Genomic DNA, 13,493 nt, shown 5'->3' with positions numbered 1-13,493 from the left:
GTCAAATATCATTCATTCACTGCCATTCAGTGGGATTTGCTTCCTTCAAGTTCTATATTTCTTCTTTTTTTGGCTCCTTTGATATGATCTCAAAGGCCTTTGTATTCCATCATCAGCTACCCACCGTCAAGAAGTAGGGCCTTTTGGCACTCTCCTGCACCAGTTGGACACCACTTCCATACTTCATTATTCCCTTCACTTTAAGAGAAGCTAAAGGTACTTTCAGAAGCTGAAGGACCACGACAAAGCCACGCAAAGATCACTCCAACATTGGGGGGATGTATTCTTCCAACTACATATAAGCTCTTTTCTCAAAGCTTTTCTTTCTACCACGTGCTTGTTAATTAGCATTGTTATTCTGTATAAATCTTGTGAATTTTATCCGTAATATTAAAACACCAACATATCAAACCTTAATCCCACTACTTGAAATCAACTACATGAATTCTAGGAGCATGGTGAAGGGAAAAAAACCAAAGAGGGTTAGAACTTCACCACATAAGAAGCATATTCATGTGAGTATAGATGCAATGGACACAAAACTAAATTTTGGTAACATTACACCAAGCTTTAATCTACTAGATGGGGTCAGCTGCTACATAAGTTCTAGCTCACTTATGCCCCACCAAAAATGACAATAAGTAGGCGTGGTGAAAAGGAAAGGCAACAAAATTAAGAAGAAGTATAACAGTCAAAGAACAAATAGAGAGCAAAGCAGAGGGCCCCTGCAATACCATAACGTTTAAACCAAAGCCAAAAGTACTAAAGCTTCCCTCGGTTGCAATGTCAAGAAAGATGGAACTGTGAAAGAAAGTAAAAACCATCTAGAAGTCGCTGTACAACAACATCCACGCGTTCAAACTCCATCAGTGACAAATTATTGTTTTCTTTCACGGAGAAATCAGCAGGCTCAGCCACTTCAACACGGCCTGACTTGTCCACTGCAAGCCTCATCGAGTAGCTCCTTCTTTCATCAAATCCACTATACAAAAAAAAAAAAAAAAAAAAAAGGATCAAGAAAGTGCACAGATCAGATGCATTCTAAAACTATGCAACACTATGAAATCGAATGCATTGCATCACAGAGTGCAGATTATTATAGACCATCTTCACATGATATAATTTTGATTTACGCACAAAAACATATATAGAGGTAGTTTTCTCTGTCTTTTTTATCACAAATTATTGTGTTGTGACAATACATTTAGATTTAGAAATCACTTTGAATAAAGATGCAAGGTCTGTGTATTTTCCTTAATTCATAATACTAGATACATTCAATAATCTTATTTGCTCAATATCTGCAACGATACATTAACTTTGAACAAATTAAGAAACAAATCTTAATATTGGTTATTAGGTGATCTCACAATCTCTTGAGTGCCAAAGCTTATATTTCAATTCAAAATTTATCTATTATATTTTCACATTTTATTCTCGAAGTTTGCACTATATTTTTGTAACACAAATATTTGGGTTTAATTTCCTTCTTGATCACAAATTTCTAGCTCTATCCTTGTAATAATAACAGGAAGCCGGTTTCATAATAAAACACATCGAACTACCAGGACACAGGGCATTAATTAAGCACATCTCACCAAATATTTCAATAGCACACATCTGGAGAAGTGAAACAATTGAATATTTTCCAGAGTGAACCTTTGGATAAAAAGAGTAAGCGAAACACTTCAGGTCAAAACGTATTTGCAAATGAAACCCATGGATGACAATGAATTCAGCTAACATGTCCATCACATATGCATCTTGGTGTACACAAAAGATCAATCGTTCAAAAAGTTTAATTGAGCAAGGTTGTTTAGTTCTAATTGCACAAGTAACCACAACATGCCAATGCAGCAGGAAGTAATATTAACCTGAAGGCTGATTAAATTCCATATTAACAGCAATATATCAAGCCATCCCTTTTCTAATAGTTTTTCATTTCTAAGAGATTGCTTTCTCCCTCTAATTCTAAAGTACAGGTGAAACCAACTTTGCACTCAGCTTCACCAGCTTCAGAAGCCAGTCCCATCTGAAATGGTGTATGGGTACTGATTTCAAGCTCTAGACCATGCTCCGCCCTGTCTCTTGCATATCATGGGGTTGGAAAAAGATTGAAACCATGTGTCACTGTCTGCAACTCCATCTAAACAACAGACTAAGAGAGAGATTATCATTATGATGATAAACAGCAAGACTTAGAATAGATGTGTGCATGTGAGGTAAAAAACAGTGGCATGAGCAGAAATATTCGAGTTCATTATGTCGGGAAAATGCTAATATTGGATTGTGCGAAGTGATGAGCCAAGATTATCATCCAATTTACATGATAGGCCTATATCCTTTTCTCAAGTATTAAGGTTCCCCTCCATCCATTATGCAAGACTTGTTAACATGGTCATGATCTTCAATTATGGCAGGGGCAAAAAGGAGGAAGAAGATTAGGAACAAATAAATGTACTCTCTCTCTCTCTCTCTCTCTCTCTCTCCATGCATTAGATGAGAAGGCGAAAGGAACTTCCAAAAGCCTAAAACAAAAATGTATGCCAGACACAGAAAAGTTTTTGTTTCTATGCTAAAGCTGGTACTGGCAGTAGACTGGTAACAGTAACACTACAACACTGGATGGTAGCAACCAGTATTTTGACTGGGATAATGTTATGGTCCATTACAAGGTATGGGACTTATCCCACATTAGAAGTTCAAGCTCTTGGTGTGGGGTTTATAATCTCTTGGGCACTCTTCCCTTAACAGCTAGTTTTTGAGGGTGAGTTCTACCCGAAGATTGTAACAGTGGTATCAGAATCGGCCTCATGGCTCCCAGTGCAAGCAAGCGGCGACGGAGGTGATGCCGGCATTGCAGTGTTTGCCCGGGACTAGCAATGGCTAGTACATAGCTTGTCATCGTGGGCATCGGGCTACGGAGCGTGGTGGTATGTTATGGTCCATTGCAGGATATGGGACTTGTCCCACATTGAAAGTTCAAGCTCTTGGTATGGGGTTTATAACCTTTTGGGCACCCTCTCCTTAATAGCTAGCTTTTGAGGGTGAGTTATACCCGAGAGTTGTAATAAATAACTCATCAAAAATTATGTATTGGGTTTACTGCTATACCGGCTAGTATGGAATGGAATAAATAACTATCGTTTTTAGAATGTGAGTCCATGACATTAAGCTGACAATATAATCACCTTCTGTAGTTTACTTTCCCCCCCTTGAGTTCCTTGAATTATTAGGAACATTACACAAGTGGCTGCAAATAATCCTAATAACTTCAGCAAATAATCCTAATAACTTCAGCAAATAATCCTAATAACTTCATATATCTTCGAAGGGTTTTTTTTACTTTAGTACAGATAAATAACAACATCAACAAATCCAGTCTTTTTCCCACTATTTTTTACTTTAGTACAGATGCAGAAAGAAAATAGTTGGCTTTCCTTATGATTACTAACTAGGTCTAGGTAAACAGTACATTAGCATTGATTGCAATGGCAATCTTCCAGAACTAATCTAAAACTGAAACTTGTGTTGAAGTTGATTCTCTCTTCCTAACTAGTGACTAATTGCTCCAACTAAATTCTTGTACACATCTCTTTCTAAGAGTCATCATATGCAATGTTGAAGTGCCATATATACATATATATCTCAGATCTTTTTTCAGAATGCTTAGTATGCCCAAAAAAAAAATTCATAAGCACATATGAACAATGATATTCTGAGCCCCAGTTCTCCTCTCACCTTTCACCTCTCCTATTTACACTTGCAAAGTCTGTTAAAGGCTTCTAGCCATCGACACTATCAGCTCAACAAACTTGTAAGCAGTGTTCGAAAATTCGGCCTAGGCGGCCACCTAGGCGTTAGGCGGCCACTGGCCGCGGCGATTAAGGGCTGCTCGGCACCCCTAGTCGCCAGGCCCGATTAATCGCGCCACAGCGGCGCCTAGGCCGCCCAGGCGATGCCAAACCGCCTGGGTCGCGCACGGCCAGGGTCGCCTAGGTCGTGCGCGTCCTGGGCAAACCTATTACCCCCTTCCCTTTTTGTCTCTAGTCGTTCATCGCGGGTCGTTTCTCTCTCTCTCTCTCACTGTCGATCTCGTCTCTTGGTCGTTCGCCGCCGCCGTCGATCTCGTCTATTGGCCGTTCTCTCTCGCCACCGCCGATCTCATCTGTTGGCTGTCATCTCTCGTCGCCGATCCCATCTTCCTCCGGTATGTATCCATCTTCCTCCGATCTCATCGATCTCGTCTGTTGCGTTATTGCTTGCTGCTCCTTGCTGCATGCTGTAGCTGCTTGCTGCTCGCTGCAGCAACTTGCTGGTTGCTCCTTGCTGCAGCAATAAGCTTGCTGTTGATCTAGTCGCCGCCTAGGCGCCCTAGGCGCTAGGCGCTAGCCTGCCGCCCGACTAGCGCCTAGCGCATTTTTGAACACTGCTTGTAAGAGTATGATACGATAAGAAATACAAATCAAAGCCACATATTCCAGAAATCTACACATAAAAGTTAAATGATATGCCAACAAGGCCAGTTTCACAGAAACATAATTCTGAACAGTGAATATAAGAGGGTAGAGTTGCATAAGATTCCAAACCTATCTGTTAGTTAACTCGCTCTTTTAATGTTATGCCGATCCATAAACCCAATTGGCCCCGTAGGTGGACCAGAGCAACAATATGAGTATACTGTACACTTTACAGCATATCTAAGGCTACTGACATTTCACTATTTGCACCTTGGTATTATGTGTTTCATCATACAGTGAAATAGATTCCTTTCATCGGTACAGGAAAATTTTGTCAACCCTTATTTCTTCCTTCTTTACTATTTTGCTCTGTATTTGTTCATCAATTTTGTCCAACAACATAACTGACAACTTAAGGGTCCGTTTTTTTTTTTTTTTGTTAGGGTTGTAAATGAGCGAAGTAGCTTGTGAGTGACTTGACGTTCGGTTCGATAAGCGCTCGTACGTGTTCTGTTCGTGTTATAAACAATCTGAACTTAAGCTCCAATTTGGAGCTCAACTCATAAATGAGCCGAGCTTAAGGCAAAGCTTGGCTCAATTTGGCTCGTGAATAAGTTTGTGAATAGGCTCACGAATAAAATATATTTTAATATTATTTTTTGAATAGAGATGAAATTTTTTCCGTCTCTGTTCAAAATATAATTTTTTTAATTGAAGATGCTTCAGAAATGGATTTAGAGACCTAAGTTTTTAGTCTAAGAAAAAAATTCTATCTCAAAGACAAAAAAGATCCGTCTCTACACTTGGTTCAATTTTAATCCCAAATATCCTCATTTATTCTCCATTTGTTGATTTGTGAAGCATATTCTAACCCTAAGTCAAATCTCAACTGCCTCCACCATCCTTCCCCATCCCCGTCGATGTTGTTGTCGTCACCATTCGTCTCCTTAGCCATCGACGCCATCTTTCTCCACCATTCTTGCTACCTCCACCATCTATCTCCCTTACCGTCAATGCCTCCTTCTTTCCATTCTTGCCGTCAATGCCATCCTTCTCTACCATTCTTGCCATCAATGCCATCCTTCTCCACCATCTGTCTCCCTTCTATCAACGCTTCCATCTCGCCATTGTCACCACCTCCACCATAGAGTTGGTGGTTGATTGAGGATTGGAGATTGAACGTGTTTTCATCCATGGACAAGTAGCTTTGAACATCTTTATTATTATATTATTGTGTTTACAATTTTTTATTTATCCTTGTGTTTGTGATAAGGATGTTTATATTTGTTTGAACAATGTTTTTGTATATGTTTTGAGAATTTATGTTATATTTGTTATATTTTTTGTTATGTAAAAATATGTTTTAATGGTTTTAATTAAAAAAAAAAAAAAAAGTTTCTGGCAAGCTTGAGCTATCCTTAACGAGCTCAAACTCAAACAAAATTTTGAGCTCGAACTTGACTTTTTCCTGATGAGCCAAGGCTGCCGAGCTAGCAAAGCTTGGCTCAATTACAACCCTAATAATTGTAGTAGCTTTTCATCATCCCCATACTTGTGCCTTCCCTACATTCAATGATTAAATGCACATGTTGATATCTTCAAGCAAGGCGCCTTACTTGCCTAACCAGAGCCTCAAGAATGGGGCTGTGCCTTGGCTGTTAAGAGGCTCACAAGCCAGCGCCTCGTGCCTAGGTGCACCTTTGACAACTCTGAACTAAAGATCAAAAAGGCATAAACGCACTTGGCAAGTGCGTTTATTGATTAAACAATCAACTCACTTACCAAGTGCATTTATGCCCCCACAAGCTAACATGCCTACAAGGCAGCTGGTGTTCCCAATGCCATTTCAGTAAATATTTTTAATCCAGTATTGTTTGGGTAATTTTTTAAGAATAATATTATTTAAAAAAACTCCAATAAAACACAAGTCCTTAATTTTATAAAAATGACTAAAGGCTATATGAAACAGGTTAGGATCAGGACTACAGCATGGAAGATGCATGTAACATCAAGAATTAGTATCATGCAACAAAGCATCAAACCTTGATCATTTCTGGCAGTAAAGATAATTATTCCTGTCTCATCACCCACCAAGCATTCAGCAAGCTGCATTTGTCACCCTTGAGTTCCATCAGCATGGCCCTTCGGTACTATACTCTTTGAACTAACAACTTTCACTGTGAGGTGAAGCCTGTCAGCTAGAGGGCGAAGCTGCTCAACCTTTGTAAAGACTGGTTGCTTAGCCATTCCCAATGAACCCTTTTGACATACTGGTGTACCCAAAATTTAATTAGTAAATCACACAGATTATGCCTCATTCTGAACAGAGAAAAAGGGAATTCACTTGCACCTAATTGTTGGAAAATGAAACTTGAAGTTCAGAAAAAGGGAAACTCATACATTTTTCAGTAGAGAATTCGAGGCTCAATAGGGAGTAGGAGGAACCCCGATTCAAAATGGGCCACAAATAACAATATGCCCCAAACTTATCGTTTCAAATCAACACTTACTGGTTCTGCTATATCATTGCTTCACTTCTTTCTTACTGATCAAACAAAGGTTGATGTAATATAATATACCTGAACTGAGCTAGGAACTAGGATTTCTCATCGGAAGGAAAACAAGTTCATCTTACCCATATATTATCAAACAAAAAGCTATCTCTTTCAACGCATACATATTCATCCTTTTTCTTGTTTCCAAATCCAACAGAAACAAAAAGGTAAATAAATTTAGCTTCAATCCCTCCATTATCATTCCCTGTACTGTACTCTCCCTTACTCTTTTTCTCCTAACTACTAGCACCAAACATCTCCTAAGGATCAAACTTGGTACTCCAGAATCAGTTTTAAGCACACAAGCATATTGCGAAAAAATTACTGATCAAATCAAAAGAAGAACAAAACTAGTACGCGGAACTCAAGACAAGAGGAGAACAATACATCAAGTAACAAAGGCTTAATTCTCGGATCAGTGGCAATTGATTATACACGCAAACATCATCGTACCGCAACGCAAAAATGAACAATCAGACACAAACCAAAACAATAAATCTTAATCAGGTTTGCACAGTAATCGAGGGCTAAAGCAGACAAAATGGAGAGATGAAGGCGCAGGCGCTTTACCTCACGCGAGACATGCGCCGAGAGAGAGGAAGGCGAAGAGAGATTTGTGCTCGATCGAAATAATTGGCTTGCATTATTGCCCCGCTTTTATTTGGACGGCTACTATATATATATATATATGTACACTGTGATGCACGCACGGCAAATACTTTTAAATATTTTTTATATCGAAATATCAAAAAATATAAAAAAATCTTTTAAGACATTTCTATAATTTTAAAAATATTTCAAGAACTTTTTGTAATATTAAAAATTCAGGATTTTTTTTTTGTTTATAACAGATGATTTTTTTATTTTTAATTAATAATAAGAATTTAGATTTATTTTTATTTAAATACATTATACAATTTATATTTATTTTTATATTAAAAATTATATTTATAAGAAAATTCTTATATTTTTTTTACTTTTTTATAAAATACTATTCTCATTTTTGTTGTATTTTTATTTTCGTGCAATCTATTATATATATATATATATATATATATACACTAAAAGGTGGATCATCTGGGTAGGGAATAAAAATAAAAATTTATTAATTGATATTTACAATAACAGTTTATTTTTAAATTTTAAATATAAAAATTAAATATTATTTAGAAGTTATGATTTCAAATCTTGTTTTTATAATTAATTTTTATTTTTTAAACAGAATACATAAAAAATATATTTCCAAAAAATACTTTATTAATTATGATACATAAAAAATGTCTCGAGAGTATTATTTTATAGTTTTTAAATTATTTTTATATCAAAAAGTCTAGAAATACTAAAAACACGTTTTTTTGATTATTTTTAAAAAATTTTAAAGTTATTTTATAATATTAAAAAATATTAAAAACGCATTTTTATTTTTGCCTATGAGGGGGTTAGAGACAAAAATTCTTTTTTAAAATTAATTTTTAATATTTATTTAAATGTATTATAAAATTTATAAATTAAATAACTATTTTTTATATTAAAATTTATATTTATACAAAAACCTCTATTTTTTTTATTGCATTTCTTCACATTCTTATACGGGGGGTTTGTCATTTTCATACCACCTAGGTTGACAGAACATCATAATACTAAAATTTATTATTTGTTCATATAAAATATTACGTATAGATACAGATATTTCTAAGAACATAAAGAGACTCTATTTAGCATTAAAGTTTAGTTTTTTTGTGCTATTATTGTTATGTTAGTTTTAGCTTTCACGTGTTGCGTAAACTATTTGGCTCATTCTAAGAGGGTTCAAATGCTCCCCTACAAAGCTCTGTAAAGTTGTTATGTCTTTTAAGTTGATAAAATATTTGAATAAAATAGACTTAAAATTGTATGTTATAAGCTATCATATAAGTTATCTATATAACTTATAACTTAGAGGCTGTTTGGCTTAATTTTTTATCAATAATTTTTAAGTTAAAAATTAAATAATATTTAAATTGATAATGTGTTTGAATAAATGTGCTTTTGAACTATTAATTATTAATTATATGTTTGATTTAGAATAACTGGTAAGTTATCAAAACTTAATAAAACTAAAATAAATATGATATTAAATGATGTAAAATTGTAACATTAAATATAAATAATTTATACATAATTATTAATAATATATTAATATAATATTATTATATATATAAATATAACTGTTCACAGATGGCGGGCAACTGCAATTGGGGAGGAGGAGATGGGGGCAGCGATCAATGGGGGTGATGACAACTTGCGACAACAAATCTGTTGCAAATGGTGCGACCCACCGTAACAGATCTATCGCAAGAACGGTGATGGCACGACCCACCATAAGGAGGTGGCTTGCGACGGCCCAGATAGGCGATGGCGACAAATGAGGTGCAACAACGGTGCTAGATGAGGGGCGACGACGCTGGGTGAAGAAGATGAAAATGACAGGAGAGAATGGAGGAGAAGATGCAACAATAATAAAAGAACAATTATGTAAATATGTAAAATGATTGAGGACAAATTAGTACTTTAATCGATCAACTTAGGAGCATTTTTTGCAAAAGTTAAGGGTACTAGTTTTTACAAAACGCTATTATAACCGTTTTAGGTTATGTAACTTTTACGCCACATATAGTTGCCAAACACTTAAACATAAAACGCTATTTAACTTATACGCTGATTGGGTACCTTATAAGCGGTCAAACCGCTAAGCCAAACAGCCTCTAAGTCTATTTTAACATCCATTACCGTGCATTCAAGATAGAATTGATTGATCTACCATGGCAGATTACAATAGAAGCAAAGCTAAGCTTGCAAGTTACGACATATAAAACCCCAATTTTACTTTTATAAGGTTGTAGACTCTCTCTAAGCTGTTGTCATCTTCTGTCTATGATTCTATCTATACCAAAGTTCGTTAAGCATAAACAAAATCTTACCTTTAAATCAAATAAGATTGTGTAATGGATACCAGAAAAGATTGTAGCTGCCATAACTCATATGAGTCTCCAATCTTGACAAAATAAAAAATTGCACAAGACACGCGTGTCCCTCAGGCATTTTGGCGGATCAATCCACTAAAAACCCTGAACTCTATAAAGGTAGAAAAAAAAAGCTATATATGCATAAGCAATGCTTAAGTCTAAATTATCAAACCAGAAATGGAAGTAATTCAAAAATTTGTCCTTGAAAAACATCCAGAAACTGAAAAATTAAATAAAAGCTGCTTACACAATAATCAACCAGCTCTACACATCCAGAACTAGTCAAATAAGTGTGTAGTTGAGAACTGCCTAAAACTATAAGAAAGTGACAAATGCAGAATCATTACCAACACCATTGCCATATTAAAAGCATCATTTGTAAAACAAAAAAGTTCTTCCAATTGGCACTCTTCCAACCCAGTTTTTTGGACAACTGGATTCACAGGTCTTGCACAGTCAAACCTGCAAATATAACACCAATAATAAAGACAATTGTTGGATAATATATATTTTCACAACTAGTCAAATACATCATATTTTCAAAAGCAAACAAAACCACTAGGGGCACGAGAACACCATGGATGCAAGGAAGCTTAGGGAAAACACATGACATTCCAAAATAATCTCCCAAAAGAGATTTTTTTTTTTTGTTCTTTCAATGTCCAAACGAGGAAGCAGTCTTTTTGATATGCTTAATTAAATGACTTTATATTTAAATAAATTCAATGAGGAAAATGCTTGCAAGCAAACATGGCCAACTATAGTCATGAGATAATGTTACCAGTACAAGTTCAGGCACAACCAAAAACTAACCTGGAGGAAGGGATTGTTTCAACTTGTCAGCCTTCTCCGAGTCAAACACACAGAGCGTGTACAAGTACTTGGAGCAACGAACCTTGAACTTCACAACATCTTTGCTCCTCTTGATTTTAACTGAACGTGCATCCTTCCTTCTAGCAGTTAGAAGAAAATCCTTGATCTCATGAATTTGCTTCGGCTGTATATGGGGGATGTGAGGGAGAAGTTACCAAACACAACTGAAATAAAGCATAATGGGCAAGAAATGTACCATAGAGCCTCAAAATAATTCATCATGATCAAAATTATTATGATAAACAAACCACTAGCTCAAAAACAGCAGCTGAGATTTGATTTTTGGGTACTTGAAGAAAAAAAGAGCTTAGGAAGCCAACAACTACCAACTGCAGGTTAACTAATCAACAACCACTGCCATCAGGCAACTTCAAAGTAGGGAACACAATTGCAGATGTTGCACAACTACATCCTATAAATTACGATTTTTATACTTGAACTTGTGCATTAAGAAATCTTCTAAATCCACTCAACTAGAACAGTTCAACAGTACAAAGTTTACTAACGACAAAAATCATTTAGGAAAAATAGTAGTGATAAGAAAACCATCAAAATCTTCTCCATTGTATGGTGCAGATATGCATAAAAATGCCCCTCCACACAGATGCAATAATCAGCCAAATGCTATAGAATGCAATTTGAAGGAAAGAAAAGGATTGTACAAGCATTTACATCTAGGAACACTTGGTGGACATCTCCACCTAAAAATCCAAATAAATCAATCATAATATTTTGGCCTGTACTTGATGATGCTTAACAGAATGCACCGACTCATAAAACCGAGTCCATCAATTGTCATATCACAGGCAAACTTCAAGTTAAAGAATGGGAGAACTACCAAGGACATCAAATCACTCACTTAAAAAGTTATAATGCCAGAAATGCATAATTAGTTTGACCACAAAAAAGATGTTATAACTTAAACATAGTTAATGCATAAATATTCTGCAGACTGTTTACCAATGACAGGATGGATAAAAATTTGTCATAATAAAAGCAATGTACCAACAAAAAACAAGTGCATCATAACCCATTCACAAGATAGACTACATAGAAGTAGCCTCAAAGCTTTTCTAACAATCCCATTTAATAAACATTAATTAGACACAAAGACATACATCCAAGAGAAAGAAAACCACGGGGAGGGAATTAGCAATCATCACAGTGCTAATTCACTGGATGCGAGTAACAATTGGAGGGCATAAACCCAGAATGCTTCAGACCCTCAAAGGCCCTACCGTTTCTTTCTCCCCAAATGTGCCACAACGTAAGCGTTGATCAAAAGCGATGAATTTCATGAATTTCCTTATATATGCCAATTCTGCAAATCTGTACATGGACCAAATGCCACTGAGAATGTTTTTTCTCGGCACAAGTAACTACAGTTTCTGGAAACTAGCAAAATTTTCCACAAAACAAGGACTGTCCAGTCTACATTTGCACTAGACAACTTCCTGAGAAATTGGTTACGATCACAACAAAGAGGGATGTAAAATCTATCAAGCGCATCTCCACTAACACGGAGCCACAAAAACGTGTAAAAGGCTACCAAAAAGCACATAAAATACAAACGCCCCTAACTTAACATGGGATCTACTTTCACGTAAGCAGAAACACTACTTGCGATTCGTCATTACACGATTCAACCAAAAATAGACAAAATTTGAGGAAATAGCAAGTAATTTGCTGAAATAACGAAAGAATTTTACACTCTAAAACGATATTGAGCGTTGCAACAACAAACATATTATACTTATACATCTATGCGCGGGCACGCATACACACACACATAGAGAGAGAGAGAGAGGGTACCATCTTTGTTGGTCCAGGGCCTGAGAGCTTCTTCCTCGATAGGCCGTTCCGAAACCCTAGGGTTACTGAGAGCGGTACGAAGTTGGACGGAGGACTCTAGATATAAAGATGATTCATAAAACCCTAGATTTACATTTTATCTCATTTGCCGGTTTTGCCCCTCCTCCTTCGAGATGGGCCAGGCCCAGCCCCAGCCCCTTTTTGTTGCATAAAATTAATTCTAAACCCAATCACTTCGGTAAATTATAAAAAAATCAAAATTTTAACAAGTTTTTTAACTTTATATTAACTTTTAATTTTTCAGTAATCATACTTTTTTTTTCTTTTAATTTCAACACTAATTTCACTTTTCCAAGATTTTTCACAAACCCATTGCCTGCCGTCGGAGTGAACAAAAATTTGATTTACCTTAATTAATCAAATTGAATTAATTAAAATTATCAATTCAATTCGATTATTTTTATATTAATTTAATTTAATTATTTTTTAAAAAAATTGATTTTTTGTTTTCAATTTAATTTTTTAATTAGAAGAATCAAATTTTAAAACGATATATGTTTTTTGATTTTATGCCTCTTTTATTAATTACTTTGATTTTTTTATATTTTTTTAATTTTATCAATTTATATAATTTGAGTTTAATTTTTTTGATTATCGATTAGTTCAATTTTTCGAGTTAATCAATCAATTCAGTTGGACTTTACTCTTTAATTTAATTTAATCAATTAATAAATTTTAATTAATTCAGTACCCGAACTCACCATTGACCGGTACCTGGCAGCATGGGC

The 13,493-nt window shown here is 35.5% G+C and overlaps 1 protein-coding gene and 1 pseudogene across 1 annotated transcript; both read right to left on the bottom strand.

Moving 5' to 3' along the window:
• Positions 1-516: 516 nt before the first annotated feature.
• On the bottom strand, positions 517-7,579 carry LOC127789118 (uncharacterized protein At4g28440-like; annotated as a pseudogene).
• A 2,579-nt stretch (positions 7,580-10,158) lies between these two features.
• Positions 10,159-12,858, bottom strand: LOC127788257 (60S ribosomal protein L38). The gene is made up of 3 exons (XM_052316373.1): positions 12,706-12,858; positions 10,834-11,017; positions 10,159-10,482 (listed from the first exon to the last, which is right to left on the bottom strand). The coding sequence occupies exons 1-3, from the start codon at positions 12,706-12,708 to the stop codon at positions 10,460-10,462; spliced, it is 210 nt and encodes a 69-aa protein (XP_052172333.1). The 5' UTR covers positions 12,709-12,858; the 3' UTR covers positions 10,159-10,459.
• Between the last annotated feature and the right edge of the window lie 635 nt (positions 12,859-13,493).

The sequence above is a fragment of the Diospyros lotus genome, chromosome 13 (genome assembly GCF_014633365.1).
Source record: "Diospyros lotus cultivar Yz01 chromosome 13, ASM1463336v1, whole genome shotgun sequence".
Lineage (NCBI taxonomy): Eukaryota > Viridiplantae > Streptophyta > Magnoliopsida > Ericales > Ebenaceae > Diospyros > Diospyros lotus.
The sequence above is the reverse complement of the archived record's forward strand: the minus strand, read 5'-3'. Positions and strand labels throughout refer to the sequence as shown.